General features: G+C 49.8%; 2 protein-coding genes across 13 annotated transcripts in view; both read left to right on the top strand.

Annotated features, from left to right (window-relative positions):
• ABCC8 (ATP binding cassette subfamily C member 8) overlaps positions 1-24,660 on the top strand; it is an 84,184-nt gene that overhangs the window by 37,181 nt on the left and 22,343 nt on the right. For 5 of the 12 annotated variants that reach the window (XM_055355964.2, XM_055355961.2, XM_019037397.4 and 2 more), the window contains exons 11-18: positions 7,632-7,672; positions 8,917-9,062; positions 11,190-11,295; positions 11,389-11,571; positions 11,918-11,993; positions 12,706-12,811; positions 22,996-23,031; positions 24,621-24,656. In XM_055355964.2, the coding sequence (XP_055211939.2) occupies positions 7,632-7,672; positions 8,917-9,062; positions 11,190-11,295; positions 11,389-11,571; positions 11,918-11,993; positions 12,706-12,811; positions 22,996-23,031; positions 24,621-24,656 (730 nt within the window). The remainder of the gene's footprint in view (positions 1-7,631; positions 7,673-8,916; positions 9,063-11,189; positions 11,296-11,388; positions 11,572-11,917; positions 11,994-12,705; positions 12,812-22,995; positions 23,032-24,620; positions 24,657-24,660) is intronic. The other 7 variants (XM_031016116.3, XM_019037395.4, XM_055355963.2 and 4 more) reach the window with 3 other exon arrangements.
• Positions 3,304-4,992, top strand: LOC101129839 (succinate dehydrogenase cytochrome b560 subunit, mitochondrial-like). The gene is made up of 2 exons (XM_063710788.1): positions 3,304-3,945; positions 4,110-4,992. The coding sequence occupies exons 1-2, from the start codon at positions 3,707-3,709 to the stop codon at positions 4,321-4,323; spliced, it is 453 nt and encodes a 150-aa protein (XP_063566858.1). The 5' UTR covers positions 3,304-3,706; the 3' UTR covers positions 4,324-4,992.

Here is a 24,660-nt window from a genome sequence, read left to right as displayed (position 1 = left end):
TGAACCCTACCTAGTGGGTGCTCATTGTCCCCCAGAGCCCCCAGAAGACAAGCCGTGGCTTTGTGATGGGCCTGGGGCCAGGAGGACCTAGGGATATGTTGTCAAGAGCTGAGAAGACTCTGGAAAAAAGGGGCTCTGGAGCCAAGCAGGAGCCCGCCCAGGACTCCTCACCTGTCCAAGTCACCTAGGGAGAGAAACAGAGCAGCCCAGGTTGGTCCCTGGAAGAGAGCAGCGGAGGAGGGGAAAGGGGAGAGCCCTTGGGGAGAGCTTTGAAAGTCAAGTGCTGTTTGCTCAGTGTGTTTGCCTTTCCGAGGATGTGTTTTTCTTCCCTCCGTTAGTCAGCAGTGGGAGGGGGAGAGAGACGGGTGGTAGGGTGCAGGGTACCTCCTGGCTGCAGGCATATGCTTTGAGTGCGTGTTCATTTACCTCCTCTGGACTTCCTGCCTTCTGTTACCAGGAATCAAGACACAGGTCATTAGGCGTGAGGTAATGGGGCATCTCTTGTTCTGACCCCTGGCGCCAGTCTTGGAGTCCTGACGCTGCAGAGGAGCCCCAGAGTCACATTTCCTGTTGGGGCCCATCCTGCTCATATGCGGCACCATCAGACTTCTGGGCAGGCAAGATTACCTGTGACTCTGTCTGATGGTCTCGCCATCAATATCACTGAGAGTAGCTGTGTATGGAGTCCCGAACTGGTACAGGATAAAACAGGGGGCTGAAAAGGGAATGAATGGGCACAGTTTCTCTGGCATCAAAAGTCACATCCAGAATTGATATTTCCTCTTGAATAAAAATAGAAATATAAGTTGCTCAGTGGATGTTGAGTGAGCCCTATTCATGTGCCCCACTCTGTGCCAAGCACCAGGAAGGAGGGAAGGGAAAAACGATAAGATGTTCTCCCCGTTCTCCAGGAGTTTATGCTCCACTAAGAAGTCAGAGCTAACATGCACAGAACAGTGTGGCAGCGAGAGCAGAACCGTGTGGCCAGCTCCATGCTTGCCGCCTAGCAAGCGTGATTGCACTTCATCCTCATAACAACTTGGTGAGGTGTGTTGCTCTATTATCCCATTTTACAGCAGAGAGGACTGACTCTCAGTGAATTGAAATGTCTCAGTGAGGTCTTCCACAGCAAAAGGCGAAGCACAGAGAAGGAAGTCCATGTGGGCTGGGAGTTCACCCAGAGATTCATGTAGGGGCGATGTGGGCTGTACCTTGCAAGACGGTGGGATTTCAATGAGGAGAAGGCAAAGTGGGAGGAAGCTGGAGACAAGGGCTGTGGTTTCTTCCTTTAGAAGTCAGTTCAATCTTTTTTTCCTTGAGGAAGCAGCATAACTCTAGGTGGTTCCTCTGTATCTGAGGACAAGCTTTGTAGAGGTGACAAAGGGGCCCTAGGTCCTATCAGGCAAGCACTCGATATGCTGCCAGTTCATTCTGTCCATTGTGAGGCACCCATTCCAGAGCGCTTCCTCTGTGCCAGGCTCTACGGAGGTTCTGGATGTTAAAGAGGAAGCAGGCATGGCCCTGGCCCTCCCAGTCTTGTGGGAGATTGATCATGCCCATGAATAGTGGCTGTGCATGTGGTCAGAGCCACAGGGTCAATTCCAAATGCCCCTGTTTCTCTTTTGTGTTACTCACCTGACCCTGGGTCTTTCGTTTCTTCCATTCATTTTTTTTAAACAAATATTTCCTGCCCACCTTCTGTGTGCCAGGCCTGGGGATGCAGTGGGAGAAGCCTCTGTCCTCCTCAGTGGAGGCGCTAACTCAGAACAGGCAGTGGAGAAAAACAACATGACCTGGAGACCTGGTGCCCCTTCCTTCCCCAGCATCTCTGAAATTCTTTTGGTTGTTGTCATTGTTTTGAGACGGAGTCTCACTCCGTTGTCAGGCTGGAGTGCAGTGGCACGATCTCAACTCACTGCAACCTCTGCCTCCCAGGTTCAAGTAATTTTCCCTGCCTCAGCCTCCCAAGTAGCTGGGATTACAGGTGCCCTCTACCATGCCCAGTAATTGATCCACCTGCCTTGGCCTCCCAAAATGCTGGGATTACAAGCATGAGCCACTGTGCCTGGCCTGAAAGTCTTCAATATCTACCTGCCCTTCTGCCAGTTGGTGCAGCCACAGTGGGCTGCTTATGCATATCCTGGCCTGGCTTGGTGGGGAGCATGGCTGAGGGAGAGCCGGGGCACCCATCAATTAAGGAGGTAAAGATCAGTCTGACTGAGATGCCTCCTGCCACACTTCCTCAGCTGCCAGCAACTGACACCATTAACCTGATTTCCTTCCCCCTCTGTTGACTGCACTGACTATTGGACTGAATGGGAAATAGCCCCGTGCACCTCAAAATACACTTCCCCTCCTGCAGATGCATCTTGCAATTAGGCCCAAGCTGTGAGCCTGCATGCTCCTCCCCTGGCCCTGCACAGGCAACAAAGCTGAAGTTAATCAGAGGTACAAATGGCTGGCTAAGCCTCTCTGACACGTAACTTCTGGAACATGTATCAATGCTTTGGAAATGAAAAGCTCCTGGTATTGCAATGCCAGGCTGGTGCCCATAAGGGCCAGAAAACATTCCTTGGGCAAAGCCAGGGGGAGTGGGTGATCTGATCCCAGCTCAGGTTTGTTGATTTGTTGTTTTGTTTGTTTTGTTTTGTATGGGGCAAGGGTTGAGGGTATGAAAAACTTACACAATCATTTACTACTGTAGCCCCCAGAACCCAGCACACCAGCACAAGGCCTGGAACAGGGAGACCTTTTTTGAATGAATAAGTCTTTTTTTTTTTTTTTTTTTTTGAGACAGAGTTTCACTCTTGTTGCCCAGGCTGGAGTGCAGTGGCGTGATCTCGGCTCACTGCAACCTCCGCCCCCTGGGTTCAAGCGATTCTCCTGCCTCAGCCTCCCGAGTAGCTAGGATTACAGGTATGTGCCACCACGCCTGGCTAATATTTTGGTATTTTTAGTAGAGATGGGGTTTCACCATGTTGGCCAGGCTGGTCTCAAACTCCTGACCTCAGGTGATCCACCCACCTTGGCCTCCCAGAGTGCTAGGATTACAGGCGTGAGCCACTGTGCCCAGCCTTGAATGGATAAGTCTTAAGGGATATTTTTGGAAAGGATATTCTAAAAAATACCCATGTCTCTACACTATTGCAGAAGGGCTTTCAGTTTTGATGGCAGCCTTTCAGGCCAGCCTACACGCAACTAAACTTTTCCATAACAGCATCACACTTACACAAGAAGAAGGTTTTATAATCCTGTTTCACTTGCCATTATTTAACATAGTTCTTCCTCCTTAACTTTCAAGATCTGAGCACTATCATATTCTTCTTTTTGTTTTGGTTTCTTTCTAAATCAAATTAAGGTGAGTCACCTCACCTTGGGCCTGAGTTGGACAGAAATCTATTCTTGGCTATATTCCCCACCCCTCCACCACCTTGGAACCTTATAGAACTTTATGTGGTTCAGGAAAATGAGGGCGAGGCCTCAGATCTTCAACCCATGACAGCTGTATGCCCAGCTCCCTGCCTTCCTGTCTCACCCCCAGCTAGGGCACAGGACCGACTATTGTGCTCAGAGAGGTGCCAGAGCCTGTAACAACCCCAGACTTCCCAGGTCCAGCCACATCCACCCCAGAGCCCCAAAAGATGATCTTCAGAGAGACCTTTAAAACACAATTAGCTGGTCACTTCCATCCAGACCGGAACCCAAGATGGCTGCGCTCTTGCTGAGACATGTTGGTTGTCATTGTCTCCGAGCCCACTTTAGCCCTCAGCTCTGTACCAGAAATGCTGTTCCTTTGGGAATCACAGCCAAAGAAGAGATGGAGAGGTTCTGGAATAAGAACACAAGTTCAAACTGTCCCATATCTCCCCACATCACTATCTACAGTTGGTCTCTTCCCATGGCGATGTCCATCTGCCACCGTGGCACTGGTATTGCTTTGAGTGCAGGGGTCTCTCTTTTTGGCATGGTGGCCCTGTTACTCCCTGGGAACTTTGAGTCTTATTTGGAACGCGTGAAGTCCCTGTGTCCGGGGCCAGCACTGATCCACACAGCTAAGTTTACACTCATCTTCCCTCTCATGTATCATACCTGGAATGGGGTCTGACACTTGATGTGGGAGCTAGGAAAAGGCCTGAAGATTCCCCAGCTATACCAATCTGGAGTGGTTGTCCTGGTTCTTACTGTACTGTCCTCTGTAGGGCTGGCAGCCATGTGAAGAACAGAGGTTCCCAGCATCATCTTCCTACACATTATTACATTCACCCATCTTTCTGTTTCTCACTTTTATCTCCAGCCTGGGAAAAGTTCTCCTTATTTGTTTAAATCCTTTTGTGCTTTTAGATCCCCTTGGAGCAGTAGAGTGTACCTTGTAGACCGTAAGAGTGGAAAAGGGTCTAGTTTTCCCCTTGTTTCTAAAGATGGGGTGGCTGAAAAAACTCCCCTTTTTTGCCTACAGCTTGCCTACTCTGGGCCTAGAAGTGGTTATTCTGTCTCCATATTGGCCTTTGATTTGTGCTGAGGGTCAGCTTTTGGCTCCTTCTTCCCGAGACAGTGGAAACAATGCCAGCTGTGTGGCTTCTGCCCTGGGGGCTGGGGGTGAGGCTTTGGGTGCCACTGCCTGTGGGTTGCTGGCTTAAAGGACAATTCTGTTCACTGGTGAGAGCCCAGGCCATTAACACCTACACAGTGTTATTGAAAGAAGAGAGGCGGGGGTGGAGGGGAATTAGTCTATCCCAGCTAGAGGGAGATAAAGAGGGCTAGTTAGTTCTTGGAGCAGCTGCTTTGAGGAGAAAATGTATAGCTTTTGACACAAGCAGAAGATCCAGAAAATTATCATTGAACATATTAAAGGTTATTTCTTTTTCTTGCAAAACACACACACACACACACACACACACACGAACACACGCAGCTGATGATTCTACTCTCCCAGCCCCAGCCCTGAAGGGGACCCAGAACTCCCTGCACAAAGGCTGCCCTTCAAGGGGAGGGTGAAAGAAGTGGAAAATCACATTTTCATTCTTTAGCGTCTCCATACAACAGCCAGAACTGGGCAGAAGCTAATTATATCAGAAGCATACTCCATGTTGCTGCATCAGCTTTGGGATGTTCATTTTTAAATTTATTTATAGCTTGTCTCATTCCTCAAAGGAGTTCAGGCAGCTACAAAAATAAAGACAATGAAATTGAAAAAAATTAAATTAAAAAAACCATGACCAGGGAAAATGTGCAGTAGAATGAAGTGTCAATTATCACGTTTTCTGACTGCAAAATCTCCCCCACAGCTGATGCACCATCATTTACTACAACAGCCCCTCTTGTTGGACATTTCCAGTTTATTTCGTTTGGGATGGTTTGTTGCTGTTGCTGTGGTTGTGGTTTTGTTTTATTGAATTTTGTGTTAGCTGCAGCTAATACCATCTTGCTGATGGCTTTGCGCTGCTCTTGAATGATTACTCAGGATAAATTCCTTGGAGACGGATTATAGGATCAGAAGGTCTGAATTTCTGTGTGGCTCTATCTACAAAGCACCAGATTGCTTTCCAAGAGCGTTGTAGCAATTTATAATCCAACACTCAGCCTATTTTTTGGCTGGGAGTCAAGCCCCAGAATGTGAAGGAGGGGTCTTGGCCTGGAGCAGGGGCTGAGGGATGGGTGCACAGGACCCCTCCTTATTGGTTATTTATGGGGATGGGCCGGGAGGAGCAGAAGAGAGGCCCCTGCCCTCCCAGTTGCTCCTTGGAGTGACTGACCCCATAGGGGAGGGGCAAGGCTACCTCACATTTCGAACTATGTAGTTGGTGATGGTCAAGGTCCTAGGTCTGGTGGGCATCCTCCTCCCTCTCCTCCTCAGCCAGTAATGACTGCACTATGTCCTGTGTCCTAGATCTGGGTCCCTTATGCTGTGGGAACACCAATAATACTTACGCTGTTTCCTGCCGGAAACGGTGTGGGAGGGCTGTGGCATGGTAGTGGGTCCTGGAAACCATCCAGCCTTCATGAGGAAGGGCAGTTAAAGCACAGGCATGTATGATGTTGGTATTGATTAAAAGCCTCATGGGCAGAGAAATTCGCCATCTGCCAGGGCCCCAGCCATACGAGGGCTCCACCCATACATCCTCCAGGAGACTGGGACCTCTCCAATTGCAGGAGCCTTGCCTTCCCCATCAGATTAGGAATTCCCCAAGGATGGGGACAATGTCCTTCCCATCTGCTTGAGAACTCCTAAGGGGCATGTACTCTGTCTCCCCATTGTATCTGGAACTTCCTGGGAGCATCGCTCCTGTCTCCGTCCTCAGACTGGGAATCCCCTAAGGGCAGAGGCCATGTCTTTCCACCCACTTGGGATTCCCTGAAGTTGGGGACCACATCTCTGATGTACAATGCTTTGTATGTACTGACTGCTGCAGGATTCTTGGAGTAAATGGGCAGTCAACTTCTTGGACTGGTATTGACCATCTGGACTTCATCAGAGTGTCCAAGACTTCGCCATTCATTAGACAGGGGCCATGTGCACAGGCAGAGCCCTGGCCTCTGGCTCCTGTCTCCTGGTCCCTCTGCTTTAATTTGGCTAATGGCAGAACCAGACTCCTTTCTGGGCTGCCCTAGAAGGGGATCCTTGAATGAAAGAGGATAGATGGGAAGGTGGCAGCTGACATGGTTACCTCTTATGCCATGGGGGGGCTGCTCTCTCTGGAAATTTAGGCCTGGGGTCAGGGCACTGCTGAGCATTTTACACCCTAGGCCAGAGGAGGGGTGACCTGTGGAGCAGGGCTAAGCTAGTAGCCCATGAGGTATGATGTGTAGGCAGCACCTGGGGCTCACAGAGCCTGTTACCCATGTTATCTCCTCTGACCTTGGAAAGAGCTGGGGTGTATGAACAAGTATTTATAAGTTTACAAAAATCAGATGAGGAAACTGAGGCACGGGGAAGGTAAATGACATGCCCTAGGTTACACGGCTTATAAGTAGCAGGGATTCTGCCCTTCTGTCACACCAAGTCCCACTCTCTTTTCTTCCTGGAGTCCCTGTGACTGATCTAAAGGCCACATGTTTAACAGAATAAGGAGGAGGCCTCTGTTGCAGCAAACCAGCTACCCCACCCGCACACAGACTCTAAGGGACATCCTGCTTTAAGCTGTCCTTAGTTACTGATACCTCAGTGAAAATGAGTTTGAAATTTTCTCAAGAGCCATGGGAGATTAGGAAGCCTCTAAGCTTCATAGAGAGCCTGGCTTGGGGGGACACAGGAGCCAAAGGCAGAGGAAGAAGTGGCAGCTTGGTGCCCCCAGAAACACGTGCTCCTGACCTCACAGTTGGCCACAGCCAGCCAACTCTCCCATCCTCCTCCCACCACTTTCCCGTGGGGCTAACTTCACCCTGTCCACACGGAGTGACTGAACAGTTTAAGCCCCAGAGTCGGGGGCCGGGATACCTGGGACAAGAGTCCTGAGGGAAATGGGGTGAGGAACTGGAAGTGCCACAGGGCTAGAGTTCTGCCCCTAGGCCTACTGGAGCTGTGCCCCACAGGCTGGCAACACTGGACTGTGCTGCCTCCAGCCATCCTGGGCATCTCCATGTGTAGCTGTCACGCTCCTCCCACTAAACGCCTCCCTGTGCTTCCTCTGCAGTTTTCATGAACACGGCCATCCCCATTGCAGCTGTCCTCATAGTAAGTGGATCCTTTCTCCATCTCTTGGGGGTAGGGCGGAGGGGGAGGGCGTCTGCAGTGACAGGCTGCGCAGATTTGGCCTTTCTGCACAGGGGCCTCAGAAGACAGCCTCCACAGCCAGACTGAAAATAGGATCGAAAGTTTATAGAGGGTGTGGCCCCTCCCCAACTCCAGCCGAACAGGGTCCTCTGCCTCCAGGCCTGGAAGACCGGAGGCTTAGTATTTAGAGAAATTAAACTTTCTTTTAAAAAATAGCTATCCAAATTTTTAATTTTTAAAGTGAAACATGTGTATTGTCGAAGTGATGGGAAATCCAGAACAGAAAGCACAAAGAGAATTAAAATCACCCATAATCCCACTGGTAACATTTTTAATGTGTTTCTTTCCAGTCTTTTTTTAAGGCCTATGATATGTCATTTTCTACAAAAATAGGAATGTGCTGTGCATGCAGTTTTGCAACCTGCTCTTTTAAATTTAAGAATATGCCACACACAATTCTCCATGCCACTGAATATTATGGTGGTGGCTTTCTAAAGCAATTTTGATAAAATCTGTGTGTGAGCTGAGCCATGGGGGTCAAGCAGCATGCTCCTACAGAAAGGCCTGGGCCCCTACAAGCCTGCAGCCCCCTCACCCAGCCTCCCATCCCCATCTTCTGTGATGGCTGCAGTTCCTTAAAAAGATCTGCTTATTTCCCCCGGGGCCAGTGTCCCTGAGCTGTGTAGAGTTCACAGCCTGTCAGATATGCTTGGGAATTCACTTCCAATGTGATTTATTGAGCTGGTTCCTGGCCTGGCTCCTGGGGGAACTGTGGGTAACAGAGGCCACTGAGCCAGCCAGGTGGCTGGGGCAAAGCACTGCGCAGTTTCATAATCACTCTGTTTACGTTATCCCGATGAGGACTGGGGAGATGAGCACCCCACCTGCTGTCTGCGGAGGGGGCCGTGCTGACCTAACCCGAGATCTCCTCCCTGCTTATTCCCAGCCAAGACTGGGCAGGACAGGGAGTCTTGGCCAGGACAGGGAGGGAGCAGCCCCTGCTCTCCAGCTTGAAGTCCTGAACTTGTTGGGGACGTTTCCATGAGATGACTGTGGGGATGATGAAGGTGTCTCCAACTGAAAGATCCTCTTAGGAGCCCGCTCCCTGCCAGCCCTCTCATTTCCCTTCCAGTGCTGAGCGTTTCCAGTGTGGGAGGGACCCACACCCTGGGCCACCCTGGCCTCACTTGTGCCTCTGTCCACAGACTTTCGTGGGCCATGTCAGCTTCTTCAAAGAGGCCGACTTCTCGCCCTCCGTGGCCTTTGCCTCCCTCTCCCTCTTCCATATCTTGGTCACACCGCTGTTCCTGCTGTCCAGTGTGGTCCGATCTACCGTCAAAGCTCTAGTGAGGTGAGGGGAGGGTCCGGGCGAGGGCACTGGGCAGGCAGGTCCTGTGTCAGCCTCAGGGCTTGCTCGAATGATGGCCAAACCACAGCTGTTTGGTCCCGGAACACACCCCCATTGCTGGGCCTCGCTGTAGCTGGTCCTGGTTGGTCAGAGGGACATTGGCCTGTATGGTTTCCCAGCTCGCCATCCCTGAGCAAGGACTTGCTTACATACCTCCCAGGAGAGGGGACTCACTGTCACTTTCACGACAACTTAAAAAAAAAAAACCAGTGTTGAGCCAGATGTGGAATCCTCCTAAATTCTACCCACTGGTCCTAACTTCACCCTCCAGAGCCACCAAGAATGAGGCCATCCCTTCCCCACGTGGCTGCCCCACGGATATCAGAAGGCATCCACTGTGTCTATCTTTCCCAGGCCAAGTATCCCCTACCCTTTCCACAGCCCCTGAGCCCTCACAGCCTCAGCCAGTGAAACAGCTTCCCCCAAGCGCTGGGTCCTGCTCTGATTGGCCCACAGCTCTTGGAGGCTCCCACTTCCAGGCTCTAGAGCCTCATGGGGACTCTGCCACTGTCCCAGAGGCATTGACCTCTTGGGAATGAAAGCCTGAAGGTAGAAGGCTGAGGCTTTGGCTGGGAAATGCCCTATCTGGAGTGAGAAGATGTCCTCGGGCCTCTGAAGTAGCTCTGCCTCCTTGAAAGCAAGAGCCTGTCATGCCTCTGTGGAGGGCTGGCTTGTCCTTACCCATGGCCAGAGAACCAGTCAGTAACAAATGTCCTCTGTGTCTTCAGCCTTGAGGAAGGTGACACCCCTGTCTCATGGGACCCTGGCAGGTACTGGGAAGCTGGAAGGAAGGAGGAGCTGTTGGAATGAAGTAGCTGATAGAGAGGGTAGCTTGCAGGGGGAGACTCTAGCATGGGTTCAAAGATGGAATGGGGCATAACTCAGCAAAATTATGCTCTAAAGAGTATCTGACCAGGCAGTAGCTGGTTAAACAGGGATTAGCTCCCATTTCCACAGTCGGCTGTGCTGACTCAGTTTCTTGACCAGGGTGTTGTGGGGTCTGATGATCACCCCTCCTCCCACCACCCACTCTCCAGCCCTATGATTCTGTGTAGAAACCACAGATTTAAGAAGCTGCACCTGCCTGAAAACTGTTGCACTGATCCCAAAGCATTCATATTTTCAAACACTCTGGATCCCACTGTTTCCAGGAATGGAACACCAGAGTAGCAGAGGCCTTTTCAGTGAGGCAGCTCAGGCTCTGGCTGAAGGTGGGCACAGGACACTACCTGAAGCTTCACCCCAAGAGATGAGGGCCAGCTCCACTCTTCCCAGTCACCGCCTGCGGGGGAGGGAGGCTGGACCCGGGATGAAGGCAGAGCCTGGTGGTCTGCCCCTCCCATCTAGGGGGTGGTGCACAGAAAGGGTGACTCCAGGCCACAGCTCACTTACACCCCAGAATAACCTTGCCTTGAGGGTGGGATGGCTTGTCTGCCCCAGGCCTGTTGGACATTTAGCAAAAGAGAAGAAAGGGGAATACAAACAATCCTGAGCTTCCCAGAAAGCTTTCACACCTCCAGGATGGGAGAGAATGAACTGGAAGAGTGAAGCTTCCAGTGCTTCCTCAGGTCCACAGGGAAATCTGGACAGGGGAGAGGGTAGGAATAGCCACCTCCCCCATGAGTAATGACACCTCCTCCAGCAGGCTGTTATGAGGATCTGATTACATAATGCTACAAAACAGTTAACACAGTGTCTGGCATATAGTGTATGCTCACAAAATACTAGCTATTGATTCTTTACCAATCCTAGTCCTAACTAACCTTAACCCTGACCAATCCAACACCAACCATCCTTCAGACTAACTAACTTCAACATTAACCCTAAAACTAACCAATCTCACCTCCAATCCAGACCCCAGCCTATTCCAGCTGACTGGTCAACCCTAGCAAACCCTGGTAACACCAGTTACCTGCCCCCATGCCCACTGGTCTGCCCCCTTCAGTGTGGGCTTTGTGGGACTATACTTCAGGCCTGAGATCCTGCTCAGAGCTCTCTATCAGGCTGCGCCCTCTCCCCTCCCCTCTGCCCCTGGCAGGGGTGAGGGGTGTCTCTGTGCTTCCCGAGCAGCGTGCAAAAGCTAAGCGAGTTCCTGTCCAGTGCAGAGATCCGTGAGGAGCAGTGTGCCCCCCACGAGCCCACACCTCAGGGCCCAGCCAGCAAGTACCAGGCGGTGGTGAGTGCCCAGCCTCCCCTTGCTACTCCCAGCATGGTCCTCTAAGGCCCAAAACTTGGGCCTGCTGTGTCGGACTTCTGCCTTTTTTCCCAGGAAGAGGGGCTCCCTTCCCTACACAGCTCCCAGCCCAGTGGGTCCTCACCTCCAAACCACCCCCAGCCCCTCAGGGTTGTGAACCGCAAGCGTCCAGCCCGGGAGGATTGTCGGGGCCTCACCGGCCCACTGCAGAGCCTGGTCCCCAGTGCAGATGGCGATGCTGACAACTGCTGTGTCCAGGTGAGTCCTGCTGCCCCATGCCTGGCCACCCAGCACCAACTCCCAGAGGGAGCTCAGCACCTGGAAAGCCAGAAAGCTGCATGCTTAGTCCTCTGCAGAGGTCACCCTGCCCGCCTGTACGGTCCATAGGAGTCCAGAAACCAGGGACCACCAAGTGGGGGGACCCCCAGCCTTAGGCAAGGGTCAGCATGAGAAGGCCAGTCTCCCACTCCCCTGCTCTGGAAGTGATCCAGGGGCTGGAATCAGTGTCTTTTGGCTTTCATGGAGGAGGGGAAGCCGGAGACTATTCACTGGGAACTGGCTGCCTTTCTGTTCTCTCCTGGGCGGTGGGACACGCCTAATGAAGATCATGGGAGGCTACTTCACGTGGACCCCGGATGGAATCCCCACACTGTCCAACATCACCATTCGTATCCCCCGAGGTATGGCCCAGTCCACCCCTCCAGCATGCCCCTCCCCATGTCCCACTGAATAACATAGAGATAAAAAGACAAAGCTGCATTTATTGAGCATCTACTCTCTGCTCATTCTTGGTGGATGCCCTGGGTATATTATAGAAGGGGAAGGCTACATTCTAGAGGCTTCTGTGTGCTGGGTGGGAGTGAAGCACTAAGGACAGGGTAAAATTGCCAGCCTTAATGTCAAACCATCCATTGCAGACAGTATAGGTAATGCACAAAAAGATCAGAAGTGGGTAGCCAAGGAACGCAAGTGGAAGTGGTGGGGTTTCTGAGAATGGACAAAGTCCCTGAGGCCATGAGGCAGGAGGATTTTCTGGCAGAGGCAGCCATGAGCAAAGTATGGAGGTGGGTTGGAGGTGGGACCCAGGATGGCGTTTCTTGGGACCACAAGGAGCCTGGGCTCATACTAGGAGCATGGGAAAGGAGAAGCGAGTGCTTAGGAAGGGTGGCGGGGCAGGAAATCAGAGAGGGGGAAGGACCTGGGGAGCCAGAGGAGGATGTTGATTTCCAGAAGGAAAGGATTAAAGAGGGAGAGGACTTGCTGGGGATTCCAGGTAGGAAGAAAGAAAACAGGGGCCCCAGGGTTGGGTGCATCTGTCTGTCTGTCTTTCTGGGTAATGGTTGTTCAGACTCCCCCGGCCCCACTCACATCTGCCACCCTCCCTCCCTGCAGGCCAGCTGACTATGATCGTGGGGCAGGTGGGCTGCGGCAAGTCCTCGCTCCTTCTAGCCGCACTGGGGGAGATGCAGAAGGTCTCAGGGGCTGTCTTCTGGAGCAGGTAATACATGTATCCTCAGGGCTCAGTGGAGGGGAAATCTCCTTTTAACCATCCTCCTCAGTTGAGGATGCACACACATTTATTGGAGGGCCCACTCTGTGTTCAGTGAGGACTCAATAAATGCTGCTAATTGATATTCTCATCATCATCGCTAGTACGTATTCAACTCTTACTACGCGCAGGTTCTTTGCTAAGTCCTTTGCATGCATTATTTCATTTAATTTTTATGATAACTAGCAAGATCCATACTGTTCTCAATTCTCATTTATAGAGGAAGGTTAAACTATTTGTCCTAATTCACACAGCTAATAAGTGGCAGAGCTGGAATTGAAACTCAGTTCTGTCAGACTCTGAATCCCATGGTTACTCAGATGCACGGCAGTAATTTCCCAGTGTGGGAAATTGCAACACCAACATTGGTTTCCAGCTTGGTCCTGAGCTGCACTGACATACACACCATAAGTGGGTGTTCTGAAGATCCAGATGTAACCAATAAATGTTGGTTTCTGGGCAAAGATCACTGTCTTAATTAAAGAGCCAGAACCCCAGGCTGAGTCAATCACGAATCTATTATTTATACCCACCTACTTCCAAGAAGCACTTGAAACTAGTTGATAAAAGATTCAAGTAAAAATCAAAACCACAATGAGATACCATCTCACACCAGTTAGAATGGTGATCGTTAAAAAGTCAGGAAACAACAGATGCTGGAGAGGATGTAGAGAAATAGGAACGCTTTTACACTGTTGGTGGGAGTGTAAATTAGTTCAACCATTATGGAAGACAGTGCGGTAATTCCTCAAGGATCTAGAACCAGAAATACCATTTGACCCAGCAATCCCATTACTGGGTATATACCCAAAGGATTATAAATCATTCTACTATAAAGACACATGCAGACGTATGTTTATTGCAGCACTATTCACAATAGCAAAGACTTGGAAACAACCCAAATGCCCATCAATGATAGACTGGATAAAGAAAATGTGGCAGATATACACCATGGAATACTATGCAGACATAAAAAAGGTTGAGTTCGTGTCCTTTGCAGGGACATGGATGAAGCTGGAAACTATCATTCTCAGCAAACTCACACAGGAACAGAAAAGCAAATACCGCATGTTCTCACGCATAAGTGGGAGCTGAACAATGAGAACACATGGACACAGGGAGGGGAACATCACACACTGGGGCCTGTCTGGGGGTGGGGGGCAAGGGGAGGGATAGCATTAGGAGAAATACTTAATGTAGATGAAGGGTTGATGGGTGCAGCAAACCACCATGGCATGTGTATACCTATGTAACAAACCTGCACGTTCTGCACGTATATCCCAGAACTTGAAGTATAATAAAAAAAAGATGCATGTAAAATAAAACCCTTTAAAAAGGTAAGAAAATAGGAACTGAGAAATGAAGAGGGTAAAAAGATGTTCAGCAACCTGGGCAGAGGACAACTACAGCCATCAACATAAAACCTGGCTCTGTGCCCTCTGGTAGCCAAGGGAAAAAGGGATCTCTGGGCTTTGGAGTACTCGTTTAGGAATAAAAGTTGCGGCCAATCAGCAGAAGGGCAAGCTTTCCCTACCAATCATTTCTAGGGGAAAATTATTCAAGGTGTCAGGTTTTTCATAAGCATGAGTACAGAACTGAGCAGGGCGAAAGACTTTCGGCCCAATGTCTGAATATCAACATGCACCCCCGTTTCCTGCATTTCCAAGATGTCCCTGAATGGTGTATCCAAAAGATGGCAAATTTCCCTCCTCAGTGGGGTCATGGGCTAGCAGATGAGCCCCTTGGGTTTCCCATCACCTCCCATCAGGAACTGTGATGTCTTTGGGGGCAGAGGGGTCTTTGCCTCCATTCGCCATTTTATTTGGGAGATTTTTCAACATAGCCTGACTGGGAAGGCCCAGGTATTCGGTTTGAGATCATATTGCCTTATTCCGACTGCCTCTCCAGCCTTTGGAGGGAGGAGCCCTTTTCTGCTGTCCAACTGCATGTCTGCAGCAAGAAGACAAGAGCCCCCAGTGCACTGTGAGCTGAAGAAAGTAACCAATATTTATTGGGAACCTCCTATGGGCCATGCCCTTTGCTAAGTGCATTGTCAACATGATCTCATCAAGCCTCCTACTAAGTTTAGGAGGGGAGTGTTGTTACCCCATTTCACAGAAGCAGAAACTCAGGCTCAGAGAAGTTGGGTGACTTACTAGTCAGTGTGTGGAGCAGAGACTCTGCCCATGTTCTTTCCCTCAAACCTGGTCACTGCTGGGGCCCCCAGGGCCTAGTCCTAAGGGTTATTGTCCAAGCCCCATGTAGTGGTCAGGCTGGATCTGGGCCCTCCTCCAAGGCTGGGCTTTTCCAGAAGGATTGCAGGGCTCAGACACTGGAGCTGCCCCTGCCTTGATCTGCTCAGCATGGATGTCAAAACCCACTCTGAACCTGGTCCCTTTGCCCTGCTTTCTTCTCCTCCCCCACCCTCATGCCCTCATGTGGCATCGTGCCTGCCTCAGGAGCTCTCCTTGTCCTATGTAGATGAAGCAGGCATGATTGGCAGGGGTCAGCTCTGCCCTGCCTCAGCCCCCACCTCTTCTCCAAGCTGTGCCAACCCTCCGGGTCTGACTGCTGCCCCTCTCTCTTAGGAAACCTCTGCCCCAGCCCAGGGAACACAAGGAGCCTCTCCAAGGCAGAGGACCCTAAGCACTTCTTTTTATTATTTTTTTTTATTTTATTTTAGGTTCTGGGATACATGTGCAGAGTGTGCAGGTTTGTTACATAGCTATACATGTGCCATGGTGCTTTGCTGCACCTATCAACCTGTCATCTAGATTTTAAGCCCCACATGCATTAGGTATTTGTCCTAATGCTCTCCCTCCTCTTGCCTCCCACCCCCCGACAGGCTCGGTGTGTGATGTTCCCCTCCCTGTGTCCATGTGTTCTCATTGTTCAACTCCCATTTATAGTGAGCACATGTGGTGGTTGGTTTTCTGTTCCTGCCTAAGCACTTATTATAGGCCAGGCACTGTGCAGGCACCTCATCATCTCAGTCAGTCTGCACCGAACTCTGTGCAGTAGATATTATTATATCCTCATTTATCAGATTAGGAAACTGAGGTGAAGCAAGTTGCCCAAGGCCACCCAGCTGTTAAATGGCAGAAGTGGGATTTGCACCTAGGTGCTCAAGTGCATTGGTTTGCCACCATGTGCTCAAAGAGAAGGGGCACAAGAGCATCATGAAGAAGGCATAGCTAGCCTGACAGTCCAAAGGCCAGCAGCCGCTGTGGCCATGACTCACACACACCTGCCTCCTCCCAGAACTGCCACGTGGGTCCTCACAGCTCTGTCCTTATCAACACTTACTCTCCTTAACAGGTAGCCTAGGCCCCAGCTCCCAGCTCTGTTCGAGGCTCGCAGAGGGGCGGTAGTGAAGGGGTCTCATTTCTCCAGGATCCTCTTTGCTCTCCCGCCCAGTCCTGGTCCAGCTTCCCTTTCAAGCATAGTGAAGTGCATTTGTTAGCTTGCAGCCAACCCTGGGAAATCATGAGAATTTGTTCCCAAGTCAACTCATTCTCCAGCGTCCACAGTGACGTATTCACTCACCCAGTTGAGCGCCTAGTGTATACTAGACCCTGTGACAGCAACAGGAGTGCAAAGGTGACTAAGACACGGCCCCTGCTTTTTTTTTTTTTTTTTTTGAGACGGAGTCTCGCCCTGTTGCCCGGGCTGGAGTGCAGTGGTGCGATCTCAGCTCATCGCAAGCTCTGCCTCCTAGGTTCAAGTGATTCTCCTGCTTCAGCCTCCCAAGTAGCTGGGACTACAGGTGTACACCACCATGCCGGCTAATTTTTTATATTTTTAGTAGAGACAGGGTTTCACTATGTTGGCCAGGGTAATCTCGAACTCCTGACCTCATGATCCGCCCGCCTCAGCCTCCCAAAGTGCTGGGATTACAGGCGTGAGCCACCACCGCTGGCCGGCCCCGCTTTTAAGAGAGGGGAGAGGAGACCTGGGCCTTAGAAGAGCTCAGAGGAACCACAATTGACTCTGCAGTAAAGGAGAGGAGGCTCACTGCAGATGTGGTGTTTGAGCCTTGAAGGATGAGTGTGGTTTCATCAAGTAGAAAAGGCAGGGATGGGAAAGGGAGGTGGTCCAGGCAGGGGTGATGGTGTGGGCAAAGCCTTGCTGATGTTAAAGAACATAGTTCTGTGCACCTGGAACACTGGGTGCGTGGGGTGCATTATGAAAGATGGGACTGAAGAAGTGAACTTGGCTTAGATCCCACGTAGTAGGTCTGAGAAGTAAGATTTAACCCAAAGGTTGCAAAAGAACCATGCTTGTGATAAAGGATGATGGATTGGGGAAACAGAGAAAAAGACAGACAGACAGACAGACTGTAGGAAGGGAGGTGTTAGCAAATAATCATAACACAGTGTGAGGTGTGCATTAATATTCACTCATTCCAAGTATTGATCGAGAAGAGAGGTAGGTACTGGGTTAGGAAACAGCTTGGGCAAATGCATGGGGAAATGAGAGATGTCAAGATGCATTGTAATGGCAGCCTCTTGAAGATCTTAAGTTGTTTCTGGTTCACTCATTTTGCAAATGAATTCATTTAGCAAAAGCACTATGGATACAGTGCTTACCTCTAGGAAGTAAGTTTTAGCCCAAATGCTGCAGAAGGATCATGCTTATGACAAAGGATGATGGACTGGGGAGAGAGAAAAAGAAAAGACAGACAGACTCCAGGAAGGAAGGTCAGTCTGCAGCTCCTTATAGTGGCTAGGAGAAGGAGTCTAGGCAGATACGACTCAATTAGCTTCATCTGCTGTTTGTCTCTCAAAATCTAGACATGTGCACTGCTCTGGCTGGCCCACCTATCCTGGGCATTGAGTTAAGTGTGGGGGCTGTGTGTTGAGAGTCCCCCTCCATTACTGGCAGGAACTCCACACCTCAGACATTGAGCCCCAGGTCTGCAGGGAGAAGACGTGCTTGCAAAGTGAGCTAAAAGCAAAACAGCCTTTGACCTGGCAAGCCTTCCCAAGTCTGCACGCCTGCAGCCAGAGGAGAGGGTGATGCCAGGCTGCTGCTCAGATGCTTTTCAGCCATACCCAGGCCAAGACCTGGTGACCAGGCAGCCAGAAGGAGTTCCAGGAGGCACAAGGCAGGAAGTTGGGGGATTAGGAGGTGCAGAATGGAGAATGCTCTGGGGAGATGGGTGCTTTGTTGGTACAACTGTTCGTTTATTCCTCCAGTGACCACGTGAGCAGTATGGCTGCACACACAGGCTCTGCAGCCAAGCTGCCTGGGTTCACATTTGGTCTCTGTGCTTTGGAAAATTTCATAAGCTTTCTCTACCAGTTTCCCTTATTACCCATGAGATTGATGTGAGGATTAACCTAGCGTGTAGTAAATATCCTATAAATATTATTATTCAATAGTGTACTTCTTTGCCAGGAACAAAATTCCCCTGTTCCTCTTTAAATGTCCTCCAGTCTGTCTCCTGGGAAAGATTCTTGTGAGCTCCCTGGGGACAGGGACCATATTTTGTTTGTCTCACTGTATTCGTAGTGCTTTTTGCTAAACGAATTCACTTGCTAAATGAATGAACCAGGAACAACTTAAGACTTTCAAGAGGCTGCCATTATAATGCATCTTGACATCTCTCTCCTTTCCAAATGCCTTTGTCCGAGCTGTTTCCTAACCCAGTATTTTACTACCCCTCTTCTCCATCAATATTTGGAATGAGCAAATATCGTTAGTGCATACCTCACATGGTATTATAATTATTTGCTAATGCGTCTGTCTCCTCCATGACTCTGAGCTCCTTGAGGGATTATTCCCTGTTGTACCCCAGGTGCCCCATGCAGATGTGTATTTTGTGCACTGTTCTGTGTAGGCTACAAAGGAAAAGGCCTAGCACCTGCCCTTGGGGAGCTCACCCACCCAGGGTGGACAGAGGTGTGCAGACAGAGCTGCAGAGTGGGCACGAAGGGTCCATCTGCTGAAGTCCTGCAGATGCAGCCCCGAGCTGGTCCCTCACGTCAGCAGCCTGGCTCCTGGTCTCAGAGAGAACTGTGTGGTTCCCAAGCATTCACTTTAGGAAGAATCACCTGCCCCTCCCTGGCTCTCTGCTTCAAGGAACTGTCAACCTTGGAATTTGCAAACTCTCTCTTTAATCCTTAAGAGGAAAATGTTTTGGTAAAAAGTCAATATTAGCAGATACACTCGGGTGAAATTCTTTCCCTGGAAATAAAGAATAGAGCCATTAATATCCACAGTAGAGTGACTTTAAATGCCCCCAGGGGGTCAGCAGGAACCAGGGCCCTGAGGAAAGGATCCGCGTGGGGAAGAGGCTCCCACTTCCCTGTGAGGAGCTGCACATGCAGTCTCACTGGAGCTCCCTGCTGCAATGCTGTTGCCTGTGGTGGTTGGTGTGGATGCTGCCTGCCAAGAGCCCTGACTCCCCAGGAAGAGAGAAAAAGGCTTCTCTCAGGACGGCCCTGGTCGCATCTGCCTGTACAATTCCTGGAGCCTTTGGGGAGCTGAAGTCAGGGGCTCAAGTGCCCCTGGGTTTCCTGGAGGAGGCAGGTGTGGTGAGACAGCTGACAGATAGGAGAAAGGATGCTCTGAGGAAGTGACCGTCCAGGCATGGGAACCAGATGGCCCCTGGCTGTAGTCCTGATGCTGCCACTTGCTAGCTCTGTGACCTTGAGCAGGTTACTTCACCTCTCTGAGACAGACTCACTGTCTGGACAATGAGTAAAACCCTACCTTTCCTGTCTCAGAGATTTGGCAATGGGACCCAATGACATCAATTGGAAAGGACGCTGTGGGTGAAAGGTAACCTTTCAGGACAGCGACAAGCCTGTCTGGGCAGGATGAATGGGCTGTGGAGCCCTGTATATCCTAGCTCACTCTTTGAACCTCAGTTTCTACTTCTTCCCTTTTTATTTATTGCCGGGGTCTTAAATGAACGTTGGGGGTATTCGATTCTCCCTCTGCCTGTACTTTTGGGGCCAAGCACTGAGCTGAAAAGACAATTTCTCCTAGTTCTCCAAGCCCTGCCCTCTAACCAGCTGTGAGCTGTAATTAATTGTCACTTTTCAGCACTGAGCTGAAAAGACAATTCCTCCTAGTTCTCCAAGCCTACAACCTGCCCCCTAACCAGCTGTGAGCTGTAATACATTCTCCAGTGTCACTGTGAGTGCCTTCACCCCCATTTTATAGATCAGGAAACAGAGGCTCCTCCAAGTAAAGGAGCTTGCCTCAGATTTCACAGCCAGTGAGTGGAAAAGCCTCTGGGATTCAAATGTCAGAGCCCATATTTTTCCTACTTCTCGCACCTGTTATCATATGCTGCCTCTTCCTTTAACCTGCAGTTCCCTCCCTTCACCTCCACCATCTCAATCCTTCCCACTCTTTAAGGTTCAGTTCAGCTATGACTTCTTCTATGAGGCTCTACTCATTTTCTCAGATTTCTTCCTCCTCCAAATTTCTTTTAAAAATTATGTTTTTTTCTCTGATTCTAAAAGAATGCACATTACATTAGAAAAGATACACAAGCATACAGAAGATAAAAACCACCTAATATCCCATCACCCAGAAGCTTCCAGTTTTTCTTTATCCATTTGCATAGGCATTTGTGTATACTTTTCCCCAAAAGTTCTCTGATACTTTGTCCTACTTTTCTTTTGACCCTTATAACTTCCTGACTTCGGTACCTTTCTGATTTGCCCTACTAGAGTGTGAGCCCCTGGAAGGCAGCCTCTGCGCCCTGATTCAGGTTGCCACACATATGCCAGCTCCTAGTGGGCTGGAGGAAAGGACATGCGGTTGGGGAACTGGAAGACTCATGCTTTCAGCTGTGTGCTTCCTCCCTAGAGTGCAGGCAGAGGAGGAATCGAATGCCCTCAGCACTCTTGTAAAGACCAGAGCAATCAGTGAGAGATGGTGCCTGCCAGACATACCATTCTTTACTTTTCAGCTTAAAACAGATACAAAGTTTGGGGAGGCTCATTGGAGGAGGCTTGGGGCTACACTGGAAAGAGAAGAACTTGGATTCACACCCCAGCTTCCCCTCTTCCCAGCTCTGTCACATTTGCAAACTCTGAGTCTCAGTATCCTCATGTGTAAAATGGGGATAGGGTTTACAGGGTTGTAAGGATGAGATGATGAGTTGTTTGCAAACAACTTCTCACAGTGCACAGGGAAGGCCAGCAATGAGAGCCAGCCCCGCCCTTTCTTCTTTCCAAATGATTAATATATCTGTTACCAACCTCCATTCATTATATAGCTCTGTCATGTGCTAAGCACCATGGGGGCTGAAAAAGATGTTCTTCCTGCCTTAAAATTCCACTGGGGATGAACGAATTACACAAGAGCTGATCAGAGAGGAAGGTAGTCCATTATGAGGGCTAATTGAGCAATGCAGACCATGTTGCAAACTGAGTTAGGGCCCGGAGAGCTTACTGTGTGCTGGGGTCCTCAGGGATGCCACAGATGCATCAATAACCACCTCTGCTACTCTGGAAGTAGTCACATCAGGAAGACTCCAGAGATAAGCTTATCTGGGCTGTGGCCGCAGAGCTGGAATTTGTAAGCTTTAGGTTTTTATGTCTCATGTTACCAGCTTGTCTATAAATTGTAAATTACAGCCATCTGATGGTTAGGGAATATGAAGTTTGGTTGGGTTAAGAGAATGAAATGAGACCACGAAGATTAGAGAACAGGAAAAGAGGGGACTGGGGACTACATACCCATCAGAATCTTCATTCAGTCCTGACCCTCAGCAGGAGGGGGATTTCATCAGGCTCATTTCCATCCTTGATTTAGTCCATCCTGGTTCTCCTGACAAGGGGCATTTATCAGAGTTATGGCATGGGAAATCACAGGGGAGTAATGTACCATGACATTTAAGAGTATGAACTTTGGAGTCAGAGCTATTTTCTCCACTACTTACTAGCTGTGTGACTTTGGGCAAGTTACTTAGCCTTTCTCTGAGCCTCACTTTCTTTATCTGTAAAGTGAGGGCGATCAAAATAAACCTCCTTCATATGGTTATTTTGAGCTTTATAAAGAGACAATACTGGCTGAGCATGGTGGCTCACTGCCAGTAATCCCAGCACTTTAGGAGGCCAAAGCTGGAGGATCGCTTGAGCCCAGGAGTTGGAGACCAGCCTGGGCAACATAGGGAATGAGACTCCTGTCTCTACAAAAAATATACAAAAATTAGTCAGGCATGGTGGTACGTGCCTGTAATCCCATCTACTCAGGAGGCTAAGGCAGGAGGATCGCTTGAGCCCAGGAGGTGGAGGTTGCAGTGAGCCGAGATCACGCCATTGTACTCCAGCCTGGGCAACAGGAGTGAAACCCTGTCTGAGAGAGAGAGAGAGAGAGAGAGAGAGAGAGAGAGAGAGAGAAAATACTACTATGGTGCTTATAAAAGTTCAATAAATTGTAGCTGTTTTTAGTATTATTAAAGTAAGATCTGTACGAAAATAAAGCAGATTTTTCTCCCCAGATGTTCATGTCAGAAGTATATATTTCATTGGCAAGGGGCTGCTTCTGGAAGGTTGAGAGGTATCCTGGGGGACGGGATAGAGCACTGGCAAAATTGGCATCACAATTCAAGTCACCTCACTCAGTGTTTTTTAAGTTATCAAAATCCACAGTATGAAAAGCATATGACATTACAGTCCACTATATTTATGCATTTATAAACAAGAGAAAAAATCACGAAAAATACAGTACCACGTGCAGTACACACTATTCTTTTTTTTTTTCTTTTTCCTCAAATGCACTTGCCGCCTACTTATTCCAGACCCAGTGATTGGGTCACTATCCACAGTTTGGAAAACACTATAAGAAATGATTGTGTCCTCTCACTTTCCCTCTCTGGGATTTAGTTTTCCAACTATAAAATGCTCCTGTTGCCCAGCCAGCCTCACTGCTGCTCCAAGTCAGTGCCAGGAACGCTGATTTAGCACATGCTATTTGGAGGGTACCCATCCAGGTGCTGTGGGAGGGACAGAGATTGAGAAGAGTGCTTTCTGACCCCACAGAGGCCATTTGGAAACCCTGGGAATGGGGGGGGGGGGGTTGGATTGCTTCTCCCCTAAGACTCAGCGTGATGGAAAGGCAATGGGGTGGAAACTAACTGGTGTTGGTCTGTCCCATTTGTGTCCCAGCAGCCTTCCTGACAGCGAGATAGGAGAGGACCCCAGGTACAGCCTTGGGACTGGGTCAGAAGTGGGTCCCAACAAAGGGAAGGGGCAGGGTGGGGGTGGGGGACTTGTGGGTGGGTAATGCTGAGTATGGATTCAGGGGTGTGCAGCCTACATATTTTCAGAGACATGGGGCTAAGGCCTGCATTCTCAATGAGGGCAAAATTTGGTTCTTGGGGACAGAAAACACTTAGACATTGCAATGCTTTGTGGCTGTCCAAAGTACCAAACAGATGCCAGTATATCTGTGGTGCTGAAATTTCATGGTGGATGGAGTCAGAAAATAGATTAGCGATTGCCAGGGTCTGGTGGGAGAGAGAGGGAAGGGACTGCCAATGTGTATGGGATTTGTTTTGGGGAAGATAAAAATGTTTTGGAATTAGATAGTGGTGATAGTTGCACAACCTGGTGAACGTACTTTTAGTTTCAGAGGTTTTCTAAACCTCTGATTTTTTTTTAAGTGACAGGAAAGACAGAAAAAAGTATATCTAAAAAGGCTCTAGGGGTGATCATGGAAAAGAAAGTTAAGAAATATGACTGTAAGAAAAGGAGATGGGTGTCCCTCAGGCCAGGCAGAAAATTCAGTCTTGTTGCTTTATGTTCATGTGCAAATCTAAAAAATCCAAGTGATATAGACTAATGAGGCTCTGAGTCCCTCAAAACCTTCCCTCCCCTTACCTCTCCAAAAAACACTTGAGATACCCTAGAGGTGGTATGAAGTCAGGATGGGAAGGTTGGCTCAGCTTTGTAAATCAGTTTAAGCCTCCGGCCTTTGCTCTCCAACACCAAAGAGGCTTCACTTTGCTATATTTTCTCTGCCCTTTCTCCCTCCTTGTCCCCAACTGTCAGTATGTGATGACAGGCTCAGCCTCTGTAATGGTAGTGATCGTATTTCTTGAGCCAAAAATCAGACCTCATGGCATGTGACAAGTTTGCATATGTGGATGAGAACAGAGTGGCAGAATATTTGACACGGGAGCAGCTTGGGCAGTCCAGGGCACATGGCACTGCACCTGACATCCCTGGCAGATCCCCCACATTCCGTGATTGTCTTCTGATGGGGCCATATGGGGCTGCAGATCATGCCTGGAGCCCTCGCAGCTCCAGGGCTGTGGGTTCCCAGCCCCAGAGTGCAGGTGCTGGTGTCAGCCTGCCTGGCCTGGCCTGGCTCTGTCCAGAGCACTCCTTGCCCCAGCTGTTTGTGCAGCTGTATCAGCCTCAGACCTCAGCCTATTCACTCCAACCTGAATGCAGAGGCTGGGTCTGGAGGAGCCACATTGTGGGCTTCATACTCCTGACCTGAAAAGTTTTCCCCCAGAGCCTGCACCAATGGCACCTCTCCCCATTCTCCCTCTTAACTGGGTCCTCCAGGGCCCTCCTCACACACCCACATGGTCAGGCAGCAGAGGCTTCCCTAAGATGGGCACACCCCACTCTCCACACCTCTCTATGCAGCATTTGTGGCTATAGACTGGGTCCAGGGGATTGTAAAGGCATGCTCATGTTGGGTTGGAGGGAGCTCAGAATCTTCCTGGAGGACATGGTTCACTCCCATGAGAGCTCAGTATGCCTTTCCTCCCCTGCTGCAGCCCAGAGCGGGAGACAGCGACCGACTTGGATATCAGGTAC

This window comes from Gorilla gorilla, chromosome 9 (assembly GCF_029281585.2).
Source record: "Gorilla gorilla gorilla isolate KB3781 chromosome 9, NHGRI_mGorGor1-v2.1_pri, whole genome shotgun sequence".
Lineage (NCBI taxonomy): Eukaryota > Metazoa > Chordata > Mammalia > Primates > Hominidae > Gorilla > Gorilla gorilla.
The sequence above is the reverse complement of the archived record's forward strand: the minus strand, read 5'-3'. Positions and strand labels throughout refer to the sequence as shown.

What these genes read in the sequence shown, in the direction of transcription:
- LOC101129839 (XM_063710788.1), top strand. Translation starts at nt 3,707, where the DNA reads ATGGCTGCGCTCTTGCTGAGACATGTTGGTTGTCATTGTCTCCGAGCC. An exon ending in ACTGGTATTGCTTTGAGTGC is followed by an intron (nt 3,946 to 4,109) that starts AGGGGTCTCTCT and finishes GGGTCTGACACT; the next exon opens with TGATGTGGGAGCTAGGAAAA.